We start from the raw sequence: 26,078 nt of genomic DNA on the forward strand, positions 1-26,078 counted from the left end.
ACTACAAGATATGAAGGGATAGGTCAAGGTGACCATGTCCCTCTCTCTCTCTCTCTCTCTCTCTCTCTCTCTCTCTCTCTCTCTCTCTCTCTCTCTCTGTATTATCGTGTGAATGTTTTAGTACCACATAACCATGACGTGCAGCTGCGTCCCGTAACGCAGGTTATCTGAATGGGGTAGGTCAAACTCGGACCATCTCCAACTCGGACCATTCTGAAATGCCAACTCGGTCCATTCGGAAATACCAACTCGGACCATTCTGAACGACCAACTCGGACCATTCTGAAATACCGACTCGGACCGTCATCTCAACCAACTCGGACCATTCTGAACGACCTACTCTGGCCATTTTTAATACAAATTTGAACCATTCTTTATTCCAACTCGAACTCAAGATCCAAACTGTAGGTGAATCATCCGAATCATCTTCTCACCCACACTCATGTCCAGCCCAGGTTTCATTTCTTGACCGGTTATGAGGCATCTCGACAACTCTCACCCCCAATTCTCGGAAAGAAAGGGTATTCAGATGGTTCACCCCAACTCGGACCATTGCCTACTCGGACCATTTTGTTAGGAGGGACATGTGGACCCCCCCACATGTATGATGAACCGGTAAAACTAGAGAATTACAACAGTATGTGAGACCTGGGAAAGGTTATTATTCTCGTAGGGGCAATATTGGAGGCGCGTAGTGAATCTCCATACATAACCCCTGCATTATAATACAGATCCAGATCCAGACCCCAAAAAATCTGCCAAAATTAGGACTTGAACTACTACTACTACTACTACCAAACATCTTTCAACTACTACGCTCACATGCATACTGACTACTGACTACTACTAGCTCACATGTTTAATAAGAGGCATTCACCTGTGCGCCTTGGGGTCCGGCCAGCAGCTTCTCCCTGTCACAAGAATCCAGTAGACATCATAGTCTCTTCTTGTCTCCTTTAGTCCTGCGTCACTCTCGGTCTGTTCACACGCTCTTGATCCTCTTAGCCTCCCGCCGTCATTATTTCTCGGTTATGAGGCATGAATGGCTTTTGTATTCGTCACTATTCGGCTTATTTACTTGTCACACGAGGCTGGGCAGGTGCACCCCTCCATTGCCGCGAGGAACACTAGACTTTCTGCGGCTTCCACCTTTCACATCAACAAAGGTAAAAAAAGGAGATCATCAGGTTTTTATGAGTGCCTTTTCACAATCATAGCATGGTAGAAGGGTCAAACTAACACCAGGGCCAGTAAACTACCCCTGGAAATGCTCAAAACTCCTACGAAAAACGTGTCAAATAATGATCTTGGTACGATAGTTTTCTAATACAACAAGTCAAGCTTATCCGTAAAAATATAAAATAAAAACCTCACACCCTATTTTGTGACGTTTTCATCTTAACTATTGAGGTTTAATGAGCTCTGTATGTTTATTTTGAGCCAGTGTTCCAGAGCGAGCACTGAACAAATTACTGTCTTGTGGCGCAATGGCTGCTCCTCACATCAAACTATTTATAAAGGCCAAAAAAAAAGGATATCTACCGCGCTCTAATGCCTTATTTTGTAGGTTCATGACACAAAAGAATGATCAAACTACCAAGTGTCATAAAACTACTGCAAATACCCAAAACTCTAACTACGAAAGCCTTGTCAAATATATGTGTGCTTAGGCGCAAAAATGTTTAAGGAGATGACTCATAACGAGCTAATTCCATGATCAAATAGTGTCTTTGTAACGGCCTGAACCAAACTAGACAATCCTATATATACTCCATAACTGTTAGCTTTTCTACTCGCCACCAGATGCACAAAGATCCTGTGTATAGTTACCTCAGTCAGTTTCCAATATATATATATATGAATCAATCAATATAGACAGGGAATTGTCGAAGTGGCTGGTATTGTTTAGGAGCTTACTAACGTACCCATCTTGGCGTTGGCGAACTGTGAAAATGGCCCTAATACTAATAAATGGCAACTGTTGACCTCTTCTTTAGGTTTTTTTGAATTTGTTTGTTGAGCGATAATCAAATAAACAGGAGAAAAGTATCCGTGTTATCTTTGGAGCTTGTGTGAGAGAGAGAGAGAGAGAGAGAGAGAGAGAGAGAGAGAGAGAGAGAGAGAGAGAGAATGTCCCACAGCCTAACTTAACAGGGAGTTTTTTTTTTTTTTTTTTTTTTTTTTACAGCTAAGGAGACAGCTCAAGGGCGCAAAGAAAAAAAAAGAAAAAATGGCCCGCTACTCACTGCTCCCGAACAGAGGTTAAAGGAGTGTCCAAAATCAGAGGTTAATTTCGGGAGGAGAGGTGTCCTGATACCCTCCTCTTGAAAGAGTTCAAGTCGTAGGCAGGAGGAAATACAGATGAAGGAAGATTGTTCCAGAGTTTACCAGCGTGAGGGATGAAAGAGTCAAGATGCTGGTTAACTCTTGCATAAGGGGTTTGGACAGTATAGGGATGAGCATGAGTAGAAAGTCGAGTGCAGCGGGGCCGCGGGCGGGGGGGAGGCATGCAGTTAGCAAGTTCAGAAGAGCAGTCAGCGTGGAAATATCGATAGAAGATAGAAAGAGAGGCAACATTGCGGCGGAATTTAAGAGGTAGAAGACTATCAGTATGAGGAGGAGAGCTGATGAGACGAAGAGCCTTAGCCTCCACTCTGTCCAGAAGAGCTGTGAGTGGAGCCCCCCCACACATGAGATGCATACTCCATACGAGGGCGGACAAGGCCCCTGTATATGGACAGCAACTGTGCAGGGGAGAAGAACTGGCGGAGACGGTACAGAACGCCCAGCCTCGAGGAAGCTGATTTAGTAAGAGATGAGATATGAAGTTTCCAGTTAAGATTTTGAGTTAAGGATAGACCGAGGATGTTTAGTGTTGAGGAAGGTGATAGCTGGGTGTTGTCAAAGAATAGTGGATATTTGTTTGGAAGATTGTGTCGAGTGGATAGGTGTAGAAACTGTTTTTGAGTCGTTGAAGGACACCAGGTTCTTCTTGCCCCAATCGGAAATAATAGTAAGGTCTGAGGCTAAGCGTTCTGCAGCCTCCAGCCTTGAGTCGTTAAGTTCCTGAAGGGTGGGTCTTCTATTAAAAGAAGTTGAATAATGCAGAGTGGAATCATCGGCGTAGGAATGGATAGGACAGTTCGTTTTGGAAAGAAGATCATCAATGAACATCAGAAAAAGAGTGGGAGATAGGACAGGACCCTGTGGGACACCACTGTTAATAGATTTAGGGAAGAACAGTGACCGTCTACCACGGCAGAAATAGAACGGTCAGAAAGGAAACTGGAGATAAAGGTACAGAGAGAAGGATAGAAACCGTAGGAGGGTAGTTTAGAAAGCAAAGATTTGTGCCAGACCCTATCAAAAGCTTTTGATATGTCCAGCGCAATAGCAAAAGTTTCACCGAAACGGGTAAGAGAGGATGACCAAGAGTCAGTTAAGAAAGCTAGGAGATCACCAGTAGAACGCCCCTTGCGGAACCCATACTGGCGATCAGATAGAAGGTCAGAAGTGGAAAGGTGCTTTTGAATCTTCCGGTTAAGGATTGATTCAAAAGCTTTAGATAGACAAGAAAGTAAAGCAATAGGACGGTAGTTTGAGGGATTGGAGCGGTTGGGTAAGGAAAGGTTGGGAAGGGGTGTGAGGTAAGGGAAAGGGAAGAGGAAGAGTGGAATGGTAGTTATCTTGAAGTGACCTTGTAAAGTGCCTTCTCCGGGATGAGTCAATCACTCTCCTTTTTATAATAGCTGCGTGGGGGAGTCAAACGTGAGGATGCATCCACTTACAATTGCCCCTTGCCCTCATCACCACACAGCACCATTACCGACCGTTATCTGCTTATTTCAGTTGGTAAAAGAGAGCCTAAGCGGACGGTTCTCGGCTGACCATCTCTCCAGCAGACTCCATAGTACCCAGCAGGTGAGTGAGTTCAGTGCGCTCTCTCTCTCTCTCTCTCTCTCTCTCTCTCTCTCTCTCTCTCTCTCTCTCTCTCTCTCTCTCTCTCTCTCTCTCTCTCTCTCTCATATCACTCACACAAGCACCCAAAGAAAACACGAATACGTTTCTCCTGTTATTTGATTCATCGCCCAACACACAAAGCAAAATAGAAACATAAAGGAAGCTGGTCAACATCTGCGATCCATTTCTGCAGTTACTGCCTCTTCACACGCCCCAAAGTGCCCCCACACTGGCCGTTTACCGTTGATGAGGTTTCAGGCTCCGGTCCGCCGCCGTAGCAGCGCTCCACAGTGCCGCCAACATTATAACAGTAATATTAGCACTGAAAGTTGTCCTCAATCCTCATGTTTGTAAAGTCGTAGGATTTAGTAAATAAGTGAGTCTTCAGCGCTTTCTTGAAGATTGCCAGACTGCCACTGTTCTTAACATCCCCGGGTAACTCATTACGGAGCCGCGGGGCACTCTTCTCAAATGCTCTGAAACCCAGTTCCAGGTTGACCCTGGGCTCATTGAGTATACACTGTTCTGCACTGTGTCTCAGTGACATGGCGGTGTCCAAATGAAAATCCTGTAGTAAATTTCTCAGATATCCAGGTTTACCAAGTCGCGTTGCTTGATAAGTCAAGACACATATTTTGTAGACTGTTCGTGCCTTGATGGGTAGCCAATGCCAGGTGTTATTCTCTCACGTGGGGGCAGACCCTTTATTAGCCTTGCAGCTCTGTTCATGACAAGTTGTAATTTCTTCAGGAGATATTTAATTAGGAAGGCCATAATAAAGTGAGTAACAATAATCCAGCTCACTAGTTACATGATTATATATATGCATCTCCATTGGATCACGTTTTATATGATATAGTGCATTGTGCCACCAGCTTACTAAAAGGCTTACTAAAAATCCTCTCAATTTTCTCCTCAACTCGTGGAATCGAGTGTAGGAACTCATTTCTGTTTAGCAGTGTCTCAGTGATCTTATTCGGTCTCCTCCTTATGCACATTACAAATCTTTGGCCTCAATTTTCCCACACTTTTAGTACAAACTTGCTCAACAGAGTCCAATTTTTGGGCTGCCTCATTCCTCATGTTCTCATCATCAAAGTCCATTACAATGTTATCCTCCATTAGTGAATCTTGAATCAGTAATCTGAATGCCTTGTAATGCCTGGGAAACTTCACTTTTCAACTCAGTAGCCTTTTTGTCTTGTTCAGAGGCCCTAACAACAAGTAGGTTTTTCTTTACTTTCCTCCTACGTTTGGTGACCTCGGCCCAGCTTGCACCCGCTAAATCAGCATGCTCGGCGCGCTGCAGCACCTCTGCCAACTATCCCAGCTCCTCTCTCACACTCAAGGCCCGAGACTCAACTTCATCCTTCACCCCTGATATTTCCTTAGACAATTCCTGCTTAAATTCTTCCAATTTTTGCACTATGCCAGTAGCATGAGATGCTCGATTCAGGCAAGGCGTTCAAATCCAGTTGATCTTGTGTAGATTATATTTGCTTGATTCCAGCCAAGAAAGCACATTTTACATGCCCTAACACCCACCACTGATCTGATCTTAGAATATGCCTCCTATGTGGCATTAGGAGGCCCCCGAGCTCCACTTGCCTAATGTCCCCCTAAACTTACCTGTGTCCCCCAGTGACCGATACCTATATTTTATAGCTATGCAACTGGTTCACTCCTCCAGCCTTGCAGTGGTAGCTGTCTTGCTGTTGTTTAGTCTAACACTTTATTCTTACCCTTTTTATCCACTTATTTTCATATATACTCTGTTATCTATTTGCTCATTTATTCATATTATTGCCTATTTTACTTATTATCGTTCCTTCGAAACAATCATTTAATCCCCATTCCTTCCCTCCCAGCTCTGCTACTTGAGACCCCCGTCAGGATGGAGCGGTGGTCAGGTCGTGTGGCCCTGGTGACTGGTGCCAGTATGGGGATCGGTGCCAGCGTGGCCAGGAGGCTGGTGGCTGAGGGCATGAAGGTGGTGGGAGCAGCTCGTAGCATTGACAAACTACAGGTGAGCTGACCAATCCAAGCAGGTATTCTTGGTTTAAATTAACTTGGCAAATAAGCCCCGCCCACACCAGCTCTGCATTCACCAAAAAGATTCAACCTTTTCAAACATCCACCAGCATTTGCAGCTAGGTGATGAGGGTCATGACTTGCTTGTAGACTGGCTGGGTGTCTGTCTCTAGGTCATGAGTTATTTACTGGCTGACTTATATCCCCTCCTTTCAACTTTCCCATTATATATATTTTTTCTGAACGTATCCTTCCGTTTATCCTTTCTCATCTAGTTTCCTTGTTGATCACCTGTTCCTAGTGTGAAGTAATTAATACTCGGTCATTTATTTGTTTGTTGAACCAATGCATTGGTTCTGAAAGTCTCAATTTGTTATCTTTTTTTATCCAGCTGCTTGATGATTACTCTTCCTGCTACTTCTAGATAGATAAAAACATGCTCATTGTCAATCTCAAACCCAGTGACATTGTTTTTAAAGGGAATTCGTTCAACTCAATATCGGTCATAATATCTCCAGTTTCTGTGTAATCTCTACACATGAGCCAAGTCACAAGATATCATTTTGTGCTTTGGGAATCAACCTCGTAAAACATTCAGGATGACTTACGCTACTCCAAGATATACTACGGATTTTTTTTTTCATGTTGTATTAGCTAGATTGTACTCAATTTTTTTTTATCCATTCACAAAATAATGCTTATTCAAAATCAACCTGAAGATTTCATAGTAACAAAATGTATGGTATAATATATTGCACATGGACATGGTATATTTTAAATAGTCTGCAGGACTAAACTACACTATATGAGCTAAGATCTTTTAAAGTGTAGCATAAAACACTATAATCTAAGGAGGTGGTGGCTGAGTGGTTAGCATGCGCGTCCCGCATTCACCGCGTTCTGGATAACACGGGTTCGAATCCACCACTCTCACCTGGGATTTTTCAGTCACCGCCGAGTGGCCTAAGACTATATACCCACACGTTGTCCGAAAGATCACCTATCAGCCTGGACTCTAGGAGCCTAGAGGAACCATCCAAGTGAATGAAGAATGCTGAAGGGCAGCATGACCCAAGAATATATGGCACCACTATAAACACTTGTATGCAACATGACGGGCTTGAGCCGACCACCAGGCCCCTGAAGAATGCAATAGGCAAACATGTAATAAAAAATCAATAAGACAATGTTGCAGTAGTAAAATCAAACAACTCTAAACAATGGAAATAAACTGTCTTTCCCCACAGGCCTTGGCAGCTGAATGCAAGGGTCAGCGAGGCACGCTGATCCCTATCAAGTGTGACCTCACCAAGGACGAGGAGGTGCTGGCCATGTTCGCCAAGATCAAGAAGGACCTCGGAGGCGTGGACGTGTGTATCAACAATGCAGGATTCACCCACAACAAGTCCCTGCTGGGTGAGGCAGCATTTAACAAAGTTCTTAAGTCCCCTGTACAACAGAATTCCAAAATCCTACCCATTTCAATACACTGGAGCAAGTCACCCCGAAACCAGCATCCTACCACCCCACAATCCATTAAACTAACAGTCTCAACTTATTCGAATGCTCATAACATGTCAATACTAAAACTGCAAGTTATCAGAGCCTAATTAATTCTTAGAAATCTCAGATGAGTAATTTCTAACACAAATTTATCAATGATGAATCTATCAGGAAAAAATAACATCAAACACGGGTTTCAGTTTGGTGTAATTCTGGACAAATATCCATCCACTTTTGTATTGCTTTGGCCTTTTTATGTAGACTTAAAGCCTATGTGGTGATGGTTAGAATGCATAGCTATGAATCTACGGGCCTGTGGTCAATCCTGTCCTGGGCAATTTGTGTTTAGCTCGCTCAACTGTTCATCCTTTCGAGCTGGTCAATAAATGGGTGCTTGGGAAAACTTAGGGATTGTAAAATGTGGTGGCTAGGATGTCATACATGCCCTGTGTCACAGGGTGATGGGTTTTCATTCAGTGCTATCTCAAGGCTGAGCTGACAGAGATGAGCACTGACAAAGCAGGAAGCTGTAGTGTATACCCCTAACTTTATCTTTTAATTCCCTCTATACCTTCTCTGAAATCGCTACTCACTGGGTCTGGTCACCTAGTCCTCTATAACTCATTCGTTGTTACTCATGTTCTTAGACCAAGCTGTTCAACCATGTTCACCCTCCCTGTATTGGTTATACCATTAGTATTACCCTTCAGCCCTCACGCCCACTCATCCCCAGTGTTTCTCACGCCCTTGCTCTCCTGCGGCTTTACAGAGGGAAGCCCCAAGGAGTGGCGTGAGATGATGGATCTCAACGTTGTGGCTCTGTGCTTATGTACGCGCGAGAGTATTGCTTCCATGCGAGAACGCGGCGTTGACGATGGGCACATCATCCACATCAGCAGGTATGCTCATTCCCAGCATCCATCAAAATATATAACATCAGTCAAGCATCTACCAATAAGGTGTAACCGTTTCCAGTATCCACCAATAAGATTTAATTTTTCCCAGCATCCATTTGCACCTTGAGTTAGAGAAGAGGCGAGGCTTAGTTGTGCACTGGCCAATGATATACATGTGTATATTAATTGGGAAAGGGGAAGAGGCATTTGGCATTTGATAGGAACCTCTGACTCTCTACTATTTTGATTATACCTCTTAACATTTTTGTCTGTGTAGAGTTGTCAACCTACCTCCCTTTTGTCAAAACTCCAAACAACAAATAAACACGAAACAGTGATAATTTTCCGAGGGTTTATTTTTTGCTTCTTATATCCATCCAGCATTGCCGGACACCGTGTCAACCCCAATAAAGCTATTCACTTCTACGCCGCCACCAAGTTCGCCGTCACAGCACTCACTGAGGGATTGAGGCAGGAGCTGAGGGAAGCTAACTCCAACATCAGAATATCGGTAAGGATGACTGATTTGTGTTCAGCCTGATGGCATTGTTACGAGATTAACAGCCATCTCAACAGCGAAGTTTATTTCTGTTCCCTTCCTCCCTCAGGCTTATAAGAATTTTTTGTTTCAAAATAAGCGGAAGCTTGCATCAGACTGGTGGCTTGGCGGCGGCATCCTACTCCTGTGGCAACCGAGAGTTCTGTAAAGGTAACGGGATGACTCACATTCTCTCCGAAGGCATTGCTTGAGCATGAGCCAATAATAATGTCGCCACTATAAACAACTGCCTGCGCCATAACAGGCTCAGAATATGATATATGGAATATGGTAGGCTATGGAGTAGCCTAACGGCGCTATAGGCCACATGTAAAAAAAAAAAAAATAAATAAATAAAAAACAAAAAAAAAAAAAACAAACTGATATATAAGTTCACCTAGTCAGGAAATCTCCTGCATTCAGAAATGTTTACTTTTATTGGGATATTATGACCATTGGAATTCGGATTAACGTACTTTTACAGTAAGCACCAGAACTCAGTTAAAAAGAGTTTAATTAAATTATCAAATCTACATAGAGGCAAATTTCTCATAAACTTCAGCTCGGTGGGACGACCTGAGGATGTACTTTTCCGATTTCCCGTGGAATGACTACTGCTTCCAGGATAGAGACCCCTTTGTGTGTGCCCAGCGCATCACAGAGGTGATTGTCTCTGGAATGGAGGCACACATTCCACGTACTTTCTCTACTCCTTATGCTAAAAAGCCTTGGTTTAATCACGCTTGTTCTCATGCTATCAAAGATAGAGCGGCAGCTCACAAAAGGTACCAGTGCCTTCGCACTCCTGCTAACCATGCTCTTTATATTTCTGCCCGGAATCGTGCCAAATCTATTCTTCGACTTACCAAAACCTCTTTTTTCTATTTCTTCACGGGACTTCTGGCACCTAGCCAAAAATATCTCCGATTTCACTTCTTCATCTTTCCCTCCTCTCCTTAACCCTGACGGCAGCACCACCGTCTCATCTATCTCTAAGGCTGAACTCTTCTCTCAAACTTTCTGTAAAAACTCCACTCTGAACGATTCTGGGCATATTCCTCCTACTCATTCCCCCTATGACTCCTTTATGCCTGTTATTAAGATTCTTATGAACGATGTTTTGTATGCCCTGTCTGGCCTCAACTTTCAGAAGCCTTATGGAGCTGATGGAGTGCCTCCTATTGTCCTTAAAACTGTGCCTCCGTGCTGACACCCTGCCTGGTCAAACTCTTTCGCCTCTGCCAATCAATACCTACCTTTCCTTCCTGCTAGAAGTACGCCTTCATACAACCTGTGCCTAAGAAGGGTGACCGCTCCAATCCTTCAAACTACCGACCTATAGCTTTACTTTCCTGTCTATCTAAAGCTTTTGAATCAATCCTTAACCGGAAGATTCAAAAGCACTTTTCCACTTCTGCCCTTCTATCTGATCGCCAGTATGGATTTCGCAAGAGGCACTCTACTAGCGATCTTCTTGCTCTCTTAACTCAGTCTTGGTTATCCTCTCTTAGATGTTTCGGTGAAACTTTCTCAGTTGCGTTAAACATATCGAAAGCTTTCGTTAGAGTCTGGCACAAGTTTTTGCTTTCTAAACTGCCCTCTTTCGGATTCTATCCCTCTCTCTGTTCCATTATCTCCAGTTTCCTTTCCGGCCGTTCAGTCTCCGCTGTGGTAGACGGTCACTGTTCTTCCCCTAAACCTATCAACAGTGGTGTTCTACAGGGCTCTGTCCTATCACCCACTCTCTTCCTGTTATTCATCAATGATCTTCTTTCCATAACAAACTGTCCTATCCATTCATACGCTGACGACTCCACTCTGCATCATTCAACTTCTTTCAACAAAAGGCCTTCTCAACAGGAATTAAAAGACTCCAGACTAGAGGTGCAGAACGCTTAACCTCAGACCTTGCTATCATTTCCATTTTGCGTCCTTCAGTGCCTCAAAAAAACAATTTCTCCACCTATCAACTCGACACAATCTTCCAAACACCTATCCCTATTCCTTGATAACTCTCAGCTGTCACCTTCTTCAACACTAAATCTCCTTGGTCTATCCTTAGCTCAAAATCTCAACTGGAAACTTCACATCTCTTTCACTAAATCAGCTTCCTCGAGGTTGGGCGTTCTGTATCGTCTCCGCCAGTTCTTCTACCCCGCACAGATGCTCTCCATATATAGGGGCCTTGTCCGCCCTCATATGGAGTATGCATCTCTTGTGTCGGGGGAGCTCCACTCACACAGCTCTCCTCCTCTTACTGATTGTCTTCTACCTCTTAAATTCCGCCACATGTTGCCTCTCTTTCTATCTTTTATCGATATTTTCACGCTGATTGCTCTTCTGGACTTGCTAACTGCATGCCTCCCCCCCTCCCGCGGCCCCGCTGCACTCGACTGTCCACTCTAGCTCATCCCTATACTGTTCAAACCCCTTATGCAAGAGTTAACCAGCATCTTCACTCTTTCATCCCTTACATTGGTAAACTCTGGAACAGCCTTCCTTCGTCTGTATTTCCTCCTGCCTATGACTTTACCTTTTTCAAGAAGTGTATCAAGACACCTCTCCTCCCGAAATTTACCTCCCTCTTGGCCGCTCTAAACTATTTTGTGTTGTGGGAGCGGCAAGTAGCGGGCTTTTTTTATACACCCTTTTTGTTGCCCTTGAGCTGGCTCTTCCGTTGTAAAAAAAAAAAAGACGCTATGGTTTATCGCCAAACTAAAGACTGTGTTCTGTAATGGTTGAAAAGCAACGAGTACAAACAACATCACTCCCACTTTTACTTACATGTTTGCTTGCTTACCCACAGGAAAACTCAAGAACTCCAATTAGTATCTATATATAAAAAATAAAATAAAATCTCAGGAGCAAGAATATATTATAATTGATCGCTAACGTCTTTCCTCCTCCCTGTAGGCCATCAGTCCCGGTGTGGTGGAGACTGAGTTTGTAATGAATGCCCGCTTGGCAAAGGATGCAAATGCAGCCAAGAAGCTCTACAAGGAGCGCGGGAGCATGAGTGCGGATGACGTCACCGCCACTCTTGTCCACATTCTCGGTGCCCCTCCCCATGTTCAGGTTGGTGTACCGTCAATATCTTTATCTTGGGTTATCATATGTACGTTACTTCAACAGTGACAGGTTAGATTAGCATTCAAAGGAGGTTAAGTTTCTATTTGAGTGAGGTTATGATATTTGGTTAATATTTTCATCTGCCACTATTCTTGAGTTATTTACATCATAATCAGTGTGTCATGTCAATCTTAAATAATATTAAGAATAAAAAAAGAGGAAGAGGCTGACTTTGTGGATTGTACAATGGCAGAGTTGGTGATTTGGTGAACATCTCTTTAGTAAAGTCTCTCACATGGAAACTACAAGATCTGAAGGGATATAGGTCAGTGACCATGTCCTCCCCCTCTCTCTCTCTCTCTCTCTCTCTCTCTCTCTCTCTCTCTGTAGTAACGTGGGAATGTTTTGTTCCACAGATCCATGACGTGCAGCTGCGTCCCGTAACGCAGGTTATCTGAATGGGGTAGGTCCAACTCGGACCATCTCCAACTCGGACCATTCTGAAATGCCAACTCGGACCATTCGGAAATACCAACTCGGACCATTCTGAACGACCAACTCGGACCATTCTGAAATACCGACTCGGACCGTCATCTCAACCAACTCGGACCATTCTGAACGACCCACTCTGGCCATTTTTAATACAAATTTGAACCATTCTTTATTCCAACTCGAACTCAAGATCCAAACTGTAGGTGAATCATCCGAATCATCTTCTCACCCACACTCATGTCCAGCCCAGGTTTCATTTCTTGACCGGTTATGAGGCATCTCGACAACTCTCACCCCCAATTCTCGGAAAAGAAAGGGGGAATTCAGATGGTTCACCCCCAACTCGGACCATTGCCTACTCGGACCATTTTGCCAGGAGGGACATGTGGACCCCCCCACATGTATGATGAACCGGTAAAACTAGAGAATTACAACAGTATGTGAGACCTGGGAAAGGTTATTATTCTCGTAGGGGCAATATTGGAGGCGCGTAGTGAATCTCCATACATAACCCCTGCATTATAATACAGATCCAGATCCAGACCCAAAAAAATCTGCCAAAATTAGGACTTGAACTACTACTACTACTACTACCAAACATCTTTCAACTACTACGCTCACATGCATACTGACTACTGACTACTACTAGCTCACATGTTTAATAAGAGGCATTCACCTGTGCGCCTTGGGGTCCGGCCAGCAGCTTCTCCCTGTCACAAGAATCCAGTAGACATCATAGTCTCTTCTTGTCTCCTTTAGTCCTGCGTCACTCGGTCTGTTCACACGCTCTTGATCCTCTTAGCCTCCCGCCGTCATTATTTCTCGGTTATGAGGCATGAATGGCTTTGTATTCGTCACTATTCGGCTTATTTACTTGTCACACGAGGCTGGGCAGGTGCACCCCTCCATTGCCGCGAGGAACACTGGACTTTCTGCGGCTTCCACCTTTCACATCAACAAAGGTAAAAAAAGGAGATCATCAGGTTTTTATGAGTGCCTTTTCACAATCATAGCATGGTAGAAGGGTCAAACTAACACCAGGGCCAGTAAACTACCCCTGGAAATGCTCAAAACTCCTACGAAAAGCGTGTCAAATATGATCTTGGTACGATAGTTTTCTAATACAAGTCAAGCTTATCCGTAAAAATATAAAATAAAAACCTCACACCCTATTTTGTGACGTTTTCATCTTAACTATTGAGGTTTAATGAGCTCTGTATGTTTATTTTGAGCCAGTGTTCCAGAGCGAGCACTGAACAAATTACTGTCTTGTGGCGCAATGGCTGCTCCTCACATCAAACTATTTATAAAGGCCAAAAAAAAAAGGATATCTACCGCGCTCTAATGCCTTATTTTGTAGGTTCATGACACAAAAGAATGATCAAACTACCAAGTGTCATAAAACTACTGCAAATACCCAAAACTCTTACTACGAAAGCCTTGTCAAATATATGTGTGCTTAGGCGCAAAAATGTTTAAGGAGATGACTCATAACGAGCTAATTCCATGATCAAATAGTGTCTTTGTAACGGCCTGAACCAAACTAGACAATCCTATATATACTCCATAACTGTTAGCTTTTCTACTCGCCACCAGATGCACAAGAGATTCCCTGTGTATAGTTACCTCAGTTTCCTTAACGTATATATATGAACTCCAATCAATATAGACAGGGAATTGTCGAAGTCGCTGGTATTGTTTCGGGAGCTTACTAACGTACCCATCTTGGCGTTGGCGAACTGTGAAAATGGCCCTAATACTAATAAATGGCAACTGTTGACCTCTTCTTTAGGTTTTTTTGAATTTGTTTGTTGAGCGATAATCAAATAAACAGGAGAAAAGTATCCGTGTTATCTTTGGGAGCTTGTGTGTGTGATATGAGAGAGAGAGAGAGAGAGAGAGAGAGAGAGAATGTCCCACAGCCTAACTTAACAGGGAGGTTGGGTAAGGAAAGGTTGGGAAGGGGTGTGAGGTAAGGGAAAGGGAAGAGGAAGAGTGGAATGGTAGTTATCTTGAAGTGACCTTGGAAAGTGCCTTCTCCGGGATGAGTCAATCACTCTCCTTTTTATAATAGCTGCGTGGGGGAGTCAAACGTGAGGATGCATCCACTTACAATTGCCCCTTGCCCTCATCACCACACAGCACCATTACCGACCGTTATCTGCAGTGTTGCCAAATTAACGGTTTTCCCGCTAAATCTAGAGGTTTTGTTTGAAATCTAGCGGGAAAAATCTTAAAATTGACAGGAGTAACTGGCGGATTTTTAACTCCAATCTAGCGGCAAATTTTTATGGTTTCACCTATAATCTGGCGGATTTTTCATGCCATCCTAGCGGATTTGTAAATTTTGAGTTGGCACAACTGGTTATCTGCTTATTTCAGTTGGTAAAAGAGAGCCTAAGCGGACGGTTCTCGGCTGACCATCTCTCCAGCAGACTCCATAGTACCCAGCAGGTGAGTGAGTTCAGTGCTCTCTCTCTCTCTCTCTCTCTCTCTCTCTCTCTCTCTCTCTCTCTCTCTCTCTCCCTCATATCACTCACACAAGCACCCAAAGAAAACACGAATACGTTTCTCCTGTTATTTGATTCATCGCCCAACACACAAAGCAAAATAGAAACATAAAGGAAGCTGGTCAACATCTGCGATCCATTTCTGCAGTTACTGCCTCTTCACACGCCCCAAAGTGCCCCCACACTGGCCGTTTACCGTTGATGAGGTTTCAGGCTCCGGTCCGCCGCCGTAGCAGCGCTCCACAGTGCCGCCAACATTATAACAGTAATATTAGCACTGAAAGTTGTCCTCAATCCTCATGTTTGTAAAGTCGTAGGATTTAGTAAATAAGTGAGTCTTCAGCGCTTTCTTGAAGATTGCCAGACTGCCACTGTTCTTAACATCCCCGGGTAACTCATTACGGAGCCGCGGGGCACTCTTCTCAAATGCTCTGAAACCCAGTTCCAGGTTGACCCTGGGCTCATTGAGTATACACTGTTCTGCACTGTGTCTCAGTGACATGGCGGTGTCCAAATGAAAATCCTGTAGTAAATTTCTCAGATATCCAGGTTTACCAAGTCGCGTTGCTTGATAAGTCAAGACACATATTTTGTAGACTGTTCGTGCCTTGATGGGTAGCCAATGCCAGGTGTTATTCTCTCACGTGGGGGCAGACCCTTTATTAGCCTTGCAGCTCTGTTCATGACAAGTTGTAATTTCTTCAGGAGATATTTAATTAGGAAGGCCATAATAAAGTGAGTAACAATAATCCAGCTCACTAGTTACATGATTATATATATGCATCTCCATTGGATCACGTTTTATATGATATAGTGCATTGTGCCACCAGCTTACTAAAAGGCTTACTAAAAATCCTCTCAATTTTCTCCTCAACTCGTGGAATCGAGTGTAGGAACTCATTTCTGTTTAGCAGTGTCTCAGTGATCTTATTCCCGGTCTCCTCCTTATGCACATTACAAATCTTTGGCCTCAATTTTCCCACACTTTTAGTACAAACTTGCTCAACAGAGTCCAGTTTTTGGGCTGCCTCATTCCTCATGTTCTCATCATCAAAGTCCATTACAATGTTATCCTCCATTAGTGAATCTTGAATCAGTAATCTGAATGCCTTGTAATGCCTGGGAAACTTCACTTTTCAACTCAGTAGCCTTTTTGTCTTGTTCAGAGGCCCTAACAACAAGTAGGTTTTTCTTTACTTTCCTCCTACGCTTGGTGACCTCGGCCCAGCTTGCACCCGCTAAATCAGCATGCTCGGCGCGCTGCAGCACCTCTGCCAACTATCCCAGCTCCTCTCTCACACTCAAGGCCCGAGACTCAACTTCATCCTTCACCCCTGATATTTCCTTAGACAATTCCTGCTTAAATTCTTCCAATTTTTGCACTATGCCAGTAGCATGAGATGCTCGATTCAGGCAAGGTGTTCAAATCCAGTTGATCTTGTGAAGATTATATTTGCTTGATTCCAGCCAAGAAAGCACATTTTGCATGCCCTAACACCCACCACTGATCTGATCTTAGAATATGCCTCCTATGTGGCATTAGGAGGCCCCCGAGCTCCACTTGCCTAATGTCCCCCTAAACTTACCTGTGTCCCCCAGTGACCGATACCTATATTTTATAGCTATGCAACTGGTTCACTCCTCCAGCCTTGCAGTGGTAGCTGTCTTGCTGTTGTTTAGTCTAACACTTTATTCTTACCCTTTTTATCCACTTATTTTCATATATACTCTGTTATCTATTTGCTCATTTATTCATATTATTGCCTATTTTACTTATTATCGTTCCTTCGAAACAATCATTTAATCCCCATTCCTTCCCTCCCAGCTCTGCTACCTGAGACCCCCGTCAGGATGGAGCGGTGGTCAGGTCGTGTGGCCCTGGTGACTGGTGTCAGCATGGGGATCGGTGCCAGCGTGGCCAGGAGGCTGGTGGCTGAGGGCATGAAGGTGGTGGGAGCAGCTCGTAGCATTGACAAACTACAGGTGAGCTGACCAATCCAAGCAGGTATTCTTGGTTCAAATTAACTTGGCAAATAAGCCCCGCCCACACCAGCTCCGCATTCACCAATAAGATTCAACCTTTTCCAACATCCACCAGCATTTGCAGCTTGGTGATGAGGGTCATGACTTGCTTGTGGACTGGCTGGGTGTCTGTCTCTAGGTCATGAGTTATTTACTGGCTGACTTATATCCCCTCCTTTCAACTTTCCCATTATATATTTTTTTTCTGAACGTATCCTTCCGTTTATCCTTTCTCATCTAGTTTCCTTGTTGATCACCTGTTCCTAGTGTGAAGTAATTAATACTCGGTCATTTATTTGTTTGTTGAACCAATGCATTGGTTCTGAAAGTCTCAATTTGTTATCTTTTTTTATCCAGCTGCTTGATGATTACTCTTCCTGCTACTTCTAGATAGATAAAAACATGCTCATTGTCAATCTCAAACCCAGTGACATTGTTTTTAAAGGGAATTCGTTCAACTCAATATCGGTCATAATATCTCCAGTTTCTGTGTAATCTCTACACATGAGCCAAGTCACAAGATATCATTTTGTGCTTTGGGAATCAACCTCGTAAAACATTCAGGATGACTTACGCTACTCCAAGATATACTACGGATTTTTTTTTTTTCATGTTGTATTAGCTAGATTGTACTCAATTTTTTTTTATCCATTCACAAAATAATGCTTATTCAAAATCAACCTGAAGATTTCATAGTAACAAAATGTATGGTATAATATATTGCACATGGACATGGTATATTTTAAATAGTCTGCAGGACTAAACTACACTATATGAGCTAAGATCTTTTAAAGTGTAGCATAAAACACTATAATCTAAGGAGGTGGTGGCTGAGTGGTTAGCATGCGCGTCCCGCATTCACCGCGTTCTGGATAACACGGGTTCGAATCCACCACTCTCACCTGGGATTTTTCAGTCACCGCCGAGTGGCCTAAGACTATATACCCACACGTTGTCCGAAAGATCACCTATCAGCCTGGACTCTAGGAGCCTAGAGGAACCATCCAAGTGAATGAAGAATGCTGAAGGGCAGCATGACCCAAGAATATATGGCACCACTATAAACACTTGTATGCAACATGACGAGCTTGAGCCGACCACCAGGCCCCTGAAGAATGCAATAGGCAAACATGTAATAAAAATCAATAAGACAATGTTGCAGTAGTAAAATCAAACAACTCTAAACAATGGAAATAAACTGTCTTTCCCCACAGGCCTTGGCAGCTGAATGCAAGGGTCAGCGAGGCACGCTGATCCCTATCAAGTGTGACCTCACCAAGGACGAGGAGGTGCTGGCCATGTTCGCCAAGATCAAGAAGGACCTCGGAGGCGTGGACGTGTGTATCAACAATGCAGGATTCACCCACAACAAGTCCCTGCTGGGTGAGGCAGCATTTAACAAAGTTCTTAAGTCCCTGTACAACAGAATTCCAAAATCCTACCCATTTCAATACACTGGAGCAAGTCACCCCGAAACCAGCATCCTACCACCCCACAATCCATTAAACTAACAGTCTCAACTTATTCGAATGCTCATAACATGTCAATACTAAAACTGCAAGTTATCAGAGCCTAATTAATTCTTAAAAATCTCAGATGAGTAATTTCTAACACAAATTTATCAATGATGAATCTATCAGGAAAAATAACATCAAACACGGGTTTCAGTTTGGTGTAATTCTGGACAAATATCCATCCACTTTTGTATTGCTTTGGCCTTTTTATGTAGACTTAAAGCCTATGTGGTGTGATGGTTAGAATGCATAGCTATGAATCTACGGGCCTGTGGTCAATCCTGTCCTGGGCAATTTGTGTTTAGCTCGCTCAACTGTTCATCCTTTCGAGCTGGTCAATAAATGGGTGCTTGGGAAAACTTAGGGATTGTAAAATGTGGTGGCTAGGATGTCATACATGCCCTGTGTCACAGGGTGATGGGTTTTCATTCAGTGCTATCTCAAGGCTGAGCTGACAGAGATGAGCACTGACAAAGCAGGAAGCTGTAGTGTATACCCCTAACTTTATCTTTTAACTCCCTCTATACCTTCTCTGAAATCGCTACTCACTGGGTCTGGTCACCTAGTCCTCTATAACTCATTCGTTGTTACTCATGTTCTTAGACCAAGCTGTTCAACCATGTTCACCCTCCCTGTATTGGTTATACCATTAGTATTACCCTTCAGCCCTCACGCCCACTCATCCCCAGTGTTTCTCACGCCCTTGCTCTCCTGCGGCTTTACAGAGGGAAGCCCCAAGGAGTGGCGTGAGATGATGGATCTCAACGTTGTGGCTCTGTGCTTATGTACGCGCGAGACTATTGCTTCCATGCGAGAACGCGGCGTTGACGATGGGCACATCATCCACATCAGCAGGTATGCTCATTCCCAGCATCCATCAAAATATATAACATCAGTCAAGCATCTACCAATAAGGTGTAACCGTTTCCAGTATCCACCAATAAGATTTAATTTTTCCCAGCATGCATTTGCTCCCTGAGTTAGAGAAGAGGCGAGGCTTATTTGTGCACTGGCCAATGATATACATGTGTATACTAATTGGGAAAGGGGAAGAGGCATTTGGCATTTGATAGGAACCTCTGACTCTTTACTATTATGATTATACCTCTTAACATTTTTGTCTGTGTAGAGTTGTCAACCTACCTCCCTTTTGTCAAAATTCCAAACAACAAATGAAAATGAAATAGTGATAATAATTATTTTCCGAGGCTTTATCTTTTTTTCTTCTTCTACCCATCCAGCATCGCCGGACACCGTGTCATCCCTCGTAAAAAGACACACTTCTACACCGCCACCAAGTACTCCGTCACAGCACTCACTGAGGGACTGCGGCAGGAGCTGAGGGAAGCCAACTCCAACATCAGAATATCGGTAAGGAAGACTGACTTGTGTTCAGCCTGATGGCATTATTGCAATGTTTATTTTGTCCCTTCCCTCCTCAGGCTTAGAAGATTTTTTTTTTTTTTTTATGTTTCAAAATAAGCGGAAGCTTGCATCAGATTGGTGGCTTGGCGGCGGCATCCTACTCCTGTGGCAACCGAGAGTTATGTAAAGGTAACAGGATAACTCATTCTCTCTGATGTCATTACTGGTACACAAGAACTGACACATGTAACTGTGTGACATAAGTTCATCTAGTCAGGAAATTTCCTGCATTCAGATACTTACCAGATCTACATAGAGGCACATTCCTCATAAACACACTATGGTTTATCGCAAAAGTAAAGACAGTGTTCTGTAATGGTTTGGAATCAACGAGTACAAACAACATAAATACAACTTACTTACTGGTTTGCTTGCTTACCAACAGGAAAAATTAACAACTCCAATTAGTATCTAAAAAAATTAAAATTCTCAGGAGCAAGAATATATTATAATTGATCGCTAATGTCTTTTCTTCTCCCTATAGGCCATCAGTCCCGGTTTGGTGGAGACTGGGTTTGCGATGAATGCCGGCTTGGTAGAGGATGCAAATGCAGCTATGAAGTACTACAAGGAGCTCGGGAGCTTGAGTGCGGATGATGTGACCGCCACTCTTGTCCACATTCTCGGTGCCCCTCCGCATGTTCAGGTTGGTGTACCGTCAATATCTTTATCTTGGGTTATCATATATGTACGTTACTTCAGCAATGAAATATTAGATTGTCATTCAAAGGAGGGTTAAGTTTCTAGTTGAGTGAGGTTATGATATTTGATTAATATTTTCATCTGCCACTATTCTTAAGTTATTTACATAATACATGTATAATCAGTGTATTATGTCAATCTTAAATAATATTAAGGAAAAAAAGAGGAAGAGGCTGTCTTTGTTGATTATACAATGGCAGAGTTGGTGATTTGATGAACATCTCTTTGTAGATGTAGGGATAAGTTAGGGTGACCTTGTTCTCTCTCTCTCTCTCTCTCTCTCTCTCTCTCTCTCTCTCTCTCTCTCTCTCTCTCTCTCTCTCTGTAGTAATAAAGGAATGCTTTTGTTCCACAGATCCATGACGTGCAGGTGACTCCCATAACACAAGTTATGTGAATGTTCCTTTCTTTTCCTAGTACTGGGGGGTGAGGGTAGTCGAGATGCCTGACACCCTAATGTTTTTGATAAATTTTGCCAAAGTCGACACTGATACACCTACGGCAGGTGCTCAGCAAATATTGTAATGTAAATAGAAGTTTTAAAAAGCCTATTTCTACTTGATTTCGCAAAGCTTTCATGCAAGAACAATATTTGATGAGGATAGACTAATCCCAAGGCATTTACTTTCTCTCGTTTACCAATAAATAGAACATCGAGAAAGAACAGCTGAGTTTTTATTTATTAACAAGTCACTTATCTTGGGTCTTGGGTCCAGGGGATGCCCGCCAGTGTCTTTAGGTTAAATTTTAAGGGTGCATAAGACATAATTTCCTGCCTCTACAAGGAAAATTCAGATACAAACATGATAAATCCATTATTTCTGCTTTAAGAAAATCCAGACAATAAATAAGAAAAATTGAGCAATATAGATTTCTTGAGTGACATTCTCTGAAATACTGAGATTAGGGAGCTGAAGGTCGTAAATATTTTTGAAAGAGGAATATATAATTTTCAGGATCCATTACGAGTCACTAAACTATATTATATGATTAAGGCATATGTCGGGGAACGGAGAGAGGGCAAGAATTCGTTGCTCTTGCTGCGCCTCCCAAGCCTTTCGTGGCTTCTGAAACCTCACTGTACTACCTCCCGTCGCATCGTTGGGTACGAGATTTCTAGTGCAGCCTGGATTCATTATATCCAGATGTGGGATAAGGTTGCCGGTTTTATCCAGGGTTGTCCTGGAACGCGATCGAGACCTCTATCGCTAGCAAGTGCCCTAGTTTTTTCGTGGACCCAAATATAGGCTTTTCGTACCTCAAAGCTGTCATTATAGTAGTCGATTTTGAGTTTTAAAAATATTAGTAATGTCGCAAATAGCTGTTTTATTGATATAAAGCCTTTTAATTTTCTCGGTGGTGGACAGCTTCAAGGCTGTTTAATTATTATAATCAGCAATCTTGTAAATGAACAAGATAGCTATTTGTGACATTACTAATATTTTCAACTCATAATTGACTATATTTGACGGTATTTGTTATTGCTGCCTGTGTGTTATTGACACTGACAACTGTCTTCTATGCGTAGGCTAGCATGCAGTATCCATAGTCATTTATACCAAGTCAAGTCACTCTGCCTTCAAAACTGCGACCAACACGCGCAGGGGGCGGTCTGGAGCGGAGCAACAGGATGACGTCACTTGAAACCAAATACCCGCCAGTTCACCCCTTCATGAGTGACTAAAGTTGTGGCCGTGTGGGCACTTTAGATGCGCATGCTCGCCTTCTTTCACCGCGCATTCAGGCAAGCCACTGATGAAAAAATATGCCTTTATAGTGTGCTATGCGTGACTGTAATTCCAATGCCTACAAACGGCGGTGTGGGGTGTGAGGGGGGGGGGGGGGAAATTTTGAAGTAATTGATTTAAATTAGTCCCCCTTTCTTCGTTTTCTCAAAATGCCTGTTTCTACATTCTCTGGTTTGGCTCTAAGAACGTCACGCACAAGCCACGCCTCTCCCGTGTCCACATACCTTCCTATGACTTATATATAGACTTTGACAGTATCCACGAAATCGGACACGCCGTGTTACTGCAGATTGCCATTGCGCAATAATGCACACTTCTGGCACGGGTGAACCGATTATACTACTATCAAAGGTCTAAGAGTTGATGCTTTACTGCTACGCTCACATGCACAATGACTACTGACCAAGCTCCATGTATAAGAAGCATTCACCTGTGTGCCTTGGGTTCCAGTGGCAGCTTCTCCTTTGTCACAGAAGAATCCAGCAAACAGCTTCATTCTTTCCTCTCCTCTTTTAGTCCTTTGTCACTTTGGGTCTCTTTACACTTTCTTTATCTTCTCAGCCTCCCGCCTTCATAATTTATCGGTTATGAGGCATGAATGGCTTTTGTATTGGTCACTATTCGGCTTATTTACTTGTCACACGAGGCTGGGCAAGTACTCCCCTCCACGGCCGCGCGGCTCACTACTAGTAGGGGTGGGCAGGTACCGGTACCAGTACCGGTACTAACGGTACCAGCTAAACGGTACCGGTACCAGATTGCTCGGTACCGGTACCAGTTGCTCGGATTTATTTATTGGATTTATTGATAATTCTTCATGTCCGATTCATTTTTTTAGGTAGCTAATAAATATTGTTATTGTTATTAGACTATGATCGAGTACATCCATAATAACTATACATGCTATTTTTTTTATCGAAAAAATAAATATTCACTTCATTCAGAGAGAGAGAGATCACCACTTAGTAAGTGGATATCTCGGTGATATGGGTAGGGGGTACTCGATCATAGTCTAATAACAATAACAATATATATTAGCGTTTTCTAAAGACTCGTGGGACTCACTAACTTTTAACCCAAGACTTCGTTTTCTTTTTACTTGCCGCTGTTAAATTCGTATGACTCGTTAACTTTTAGAGAGAGAGAGAGAGAGAGAGAGAGAGAGAGAGAGAGAGAGAGAGAGATCATATTTATCCAATAAAGCATTAACGAAAAAAGAGTTTGAATCCCTTGGCGAGAGTTTTTGGCTATAAAGAATTGCACAATGGATTATATAAGATGATTAAATATTGAGGTGAGTAGGAGAGAGAGAGAGAGAAGAGAGAGATCATATTTATCAATAAAGCATTAACGAAAAAGTTTGAATCCGTTGGCGTGAGTTTATGGATATCAATAATTGCATTTTGAATTATATAAGATTATTAAATATTGGTTGTGTAGCAGGCGAGAGAGAGAGAGAGAGAGAGAGAGAGAGAGAGAGAGAGAGAGAGAGAGATCACCACTTAGTGAGTGGATATCTCGGTGATATGGGTAGTGGGTACTCGATCATAGTCTAATAACAATAACAATATTTATTAGCAACCTAAAAAAGAAAAAGAATCGGACATGAAAAATTATCCAGTAACTCCAATAAATAAATGAAATAATGGAAACGGGAGCTGTGATGGAAACGGAAAGCAGGACAAAATGGTGGGAACTTGGGGAGACGGTCAGCGGGGCAGTGACTCAGCGTCTACACACAGGGGTCATACCACATGGAGGCGGGCGAGCACCGAGCGTCACTAAGATCCTAACGGTACCGGTACTAGCGGCAATGCGCAGTGCCGAGTGATCATTAAGCTTCCCGGAACCCAAGTGATCATGATGCTTCGCGGTACCAGTACCGATACCAGGTATCGGTACCAGCCTGATACCGATACCTGGTATCGGTACTGGTACCGCGAAGCATCATGATCACTTGGGTTCCGGGAAGCTTAATGATCACTCGCCGGTACCTGGTATCGATAACTAGTATCGGTACTGGTACCGCGAAGCATCACGATCACTTGGGTTCCGGGAAGCTTAATGATCACTCGGCACTGCGCATTGCCGCTAGTACCGGTACCGTCGCTCGGCGCTCGCCCGCCCGCCTCCATGTGGTATCACGCGGTATGGGCCAGGGTTGCCAACTCTTGTACGACAGGCATTACCAAGTTCGACTCCAGTTATTACCAGATTCGTCATTTCATTACCAAACTTTTTAATTATTGCTAATTATAAATCCAATGTACATACAAGTTACACGAATAATGCTACTGACTGGGATAAGAAAACTGTGATAAGAAATAAACTTACTGTGAGAGATGCCATGGGACAGATCAGCTGGTGAGTGGATCCAGAGGCAAGAGTTGGGAGTTATTCGTACAGAGCATTAAGGCCATCATCCTTACTACTCTGACAATCTTGACTTCTTGTATGTTCATACATACCAACATTGAATTTCTCTAACATGCTTTCACATACGATGGCAGGATGAAGACTGGCTCGCTGTTAGGCGTGTTGTCCGTGGGCCTGTAAGAGCCCCGTCCCATACTGGAACTGAACGTGTCTAGCGCCTCTCTCTCTCTCTCTCTCTCTCTCTCTCTCTCTCTCTCTATATATATATATATATATATATATATATATATATATATAATTTTTATTCCTATTTCTTTACATATTCACTTATTACCAAATTTTTACGCTCCCATTACCAGATTGCCAAAACACAGTAATTCATTACCAAACTCGTTTTTTATTACCAGATTGTGGTAAATCTGGTAATGAAAACTGCCAGTTGGCAACCCTGGTATGGGCCCTGTGTGTAGACGCTGAGTCACTGCCCCGCTGACCGTCTCCCCAAGTTCCCACCATTTTGTCCTGCTTTCCGTTTCCATCACAGCTCCCGTTTCCATTATTTTATTATTTGATTTATTTATTGGAGTTACTGGATAATTCTTCATGCCCGATTCTTTTTCTTTTTTAGGTTGCTAATAAATATTTTTATTGTTATTAAACTATGATCGAGTACATCCATAATAACTATACATGCTATTTTTTTTTGAAAAAATAAATAATCACTTCATTCAGAGAGAGAGCGGGAGAGTTTACATAGAAAATTAGACCACACAGACCCCATGGTACAGACTAGGTGGTCTGACCTTAAACCTAAGTGATTTTACATTAATCAGAAGGCTCCTAAACGTTGCATTTCTACTCTAGTTGATATTAAGTTGAAGGAAGAGAGAGTTTTCTTTACAGGAAATTTGTTTGGGAATTTCATCAGAAGTCATTAAGAAAAAAAAAACTCCTTAGGGTACCAGTACCGGTACCGGTACTAACGGTACTTGAGTTTTCGGTACCGGTACTACCGGTACTCAAATTAACCTTTCACATTAACTATTTCCAAAGGTCAAAAACGAGATCAATCGGATTTTCATGAGTGCTTTTTTTAAAAATCTTAGCATAGAAGAAGGCTAAAACTTGCACCAGGGCCATTAAACTACCGAGGCTGTCGAATTGTTCGAGATAACGGGGTCGAGGCTGTTACCAAGTATACCAGACGTGACACAAAGGAAAGGTTCAAGCGTATTAATATATAGAGATGATTATATTCAGCGATTGAGTACCATACCCACAGCAATTGTTCT

At 42.9% G+C, this 26,078-nt stretch overlaps 2 protein-coding genes and 1 long non-coding RNA gene across 3 annotated transcripts; all 3 read left to right on the forward strand.

Annotated features, from left to right (window-relative positions):
- The first annotated feature begins 582 nt into the window (after positions 1–582).
- Positions 583–14,273, forward strand: LOC127001872 (uncharacterized). The gene is made up of 2 exons (XR_007755489.1): positions 583–1,099; positions 13,385–14,273. It is a non-coding gene; the product is annotated as an uncharacterized LOC127001872 (long non-coding RNA).
- On the forward strand, positions 5,840–13,249 carry LOC127001869 (dehydrogenase/reductase SDR family member 11-like). The gene is made up of 6 exons (XM_050867055.1): positions 5,840–5,986; positions 7,239–7,407; positions 8,264–8,393; positions 8,772–8,901; positions 11,842–12,003; positions 12,414–13,249. Exons 1-6 carry the CDS (start codon positions 5,855–5,857, stop codon positions 12,453–12,455), a joined length of 765 nt encoding a protein of 254 aa, XP_050723012.1. The 5' UTR covers positions 5,840–5,854; the 3' UTR covers positions 12,456–13,249.
- Positions 14,274–16,835: 2,562 nt separating the features above from the next.
- LOC127001865 (dehydrogenase/reductase SDR family member 11-like) lies at positions 16,836–22,480 on the forward strand. The gene is made up of 6 exons (XM_050867047.1): positions 16,836–16,982; positions 18,236–18,404; positions 19,261–19,390; positions 19,777–19,906; positions 20,445–20,606; positions 21,018–22,480. The coding sequence occupies exons 1-6, from the start codon at positions 16,851–16,853 to the stop codon at positions 21,057–21,059; spliced, it is 765 nt and encodes a 254-aa protein (XP_050723004.1). The 5' UTR covers positions 16,836–16,850; the 3' UTR covers positions 21,060–22,480.
- The last annotated feature ends 3,598 nt before the right edge of the window (positions 22,481–26,078 follow it).

Source organism: Eriocheir sinensis, chromosome 22, assembly GCF_024679095.1.
Source record: "Eriocheir sinensis breed Jianghai 21 chromosome 22, ASM2467909v1, whole genome shotgun sequence".
Taxonomy (NCBI): Eukaryota; Metazoa; Arthropoda; class Malacostraca; order Decapoda; family Varunidae; genus Eriocheir; species Eriocheir sinensis.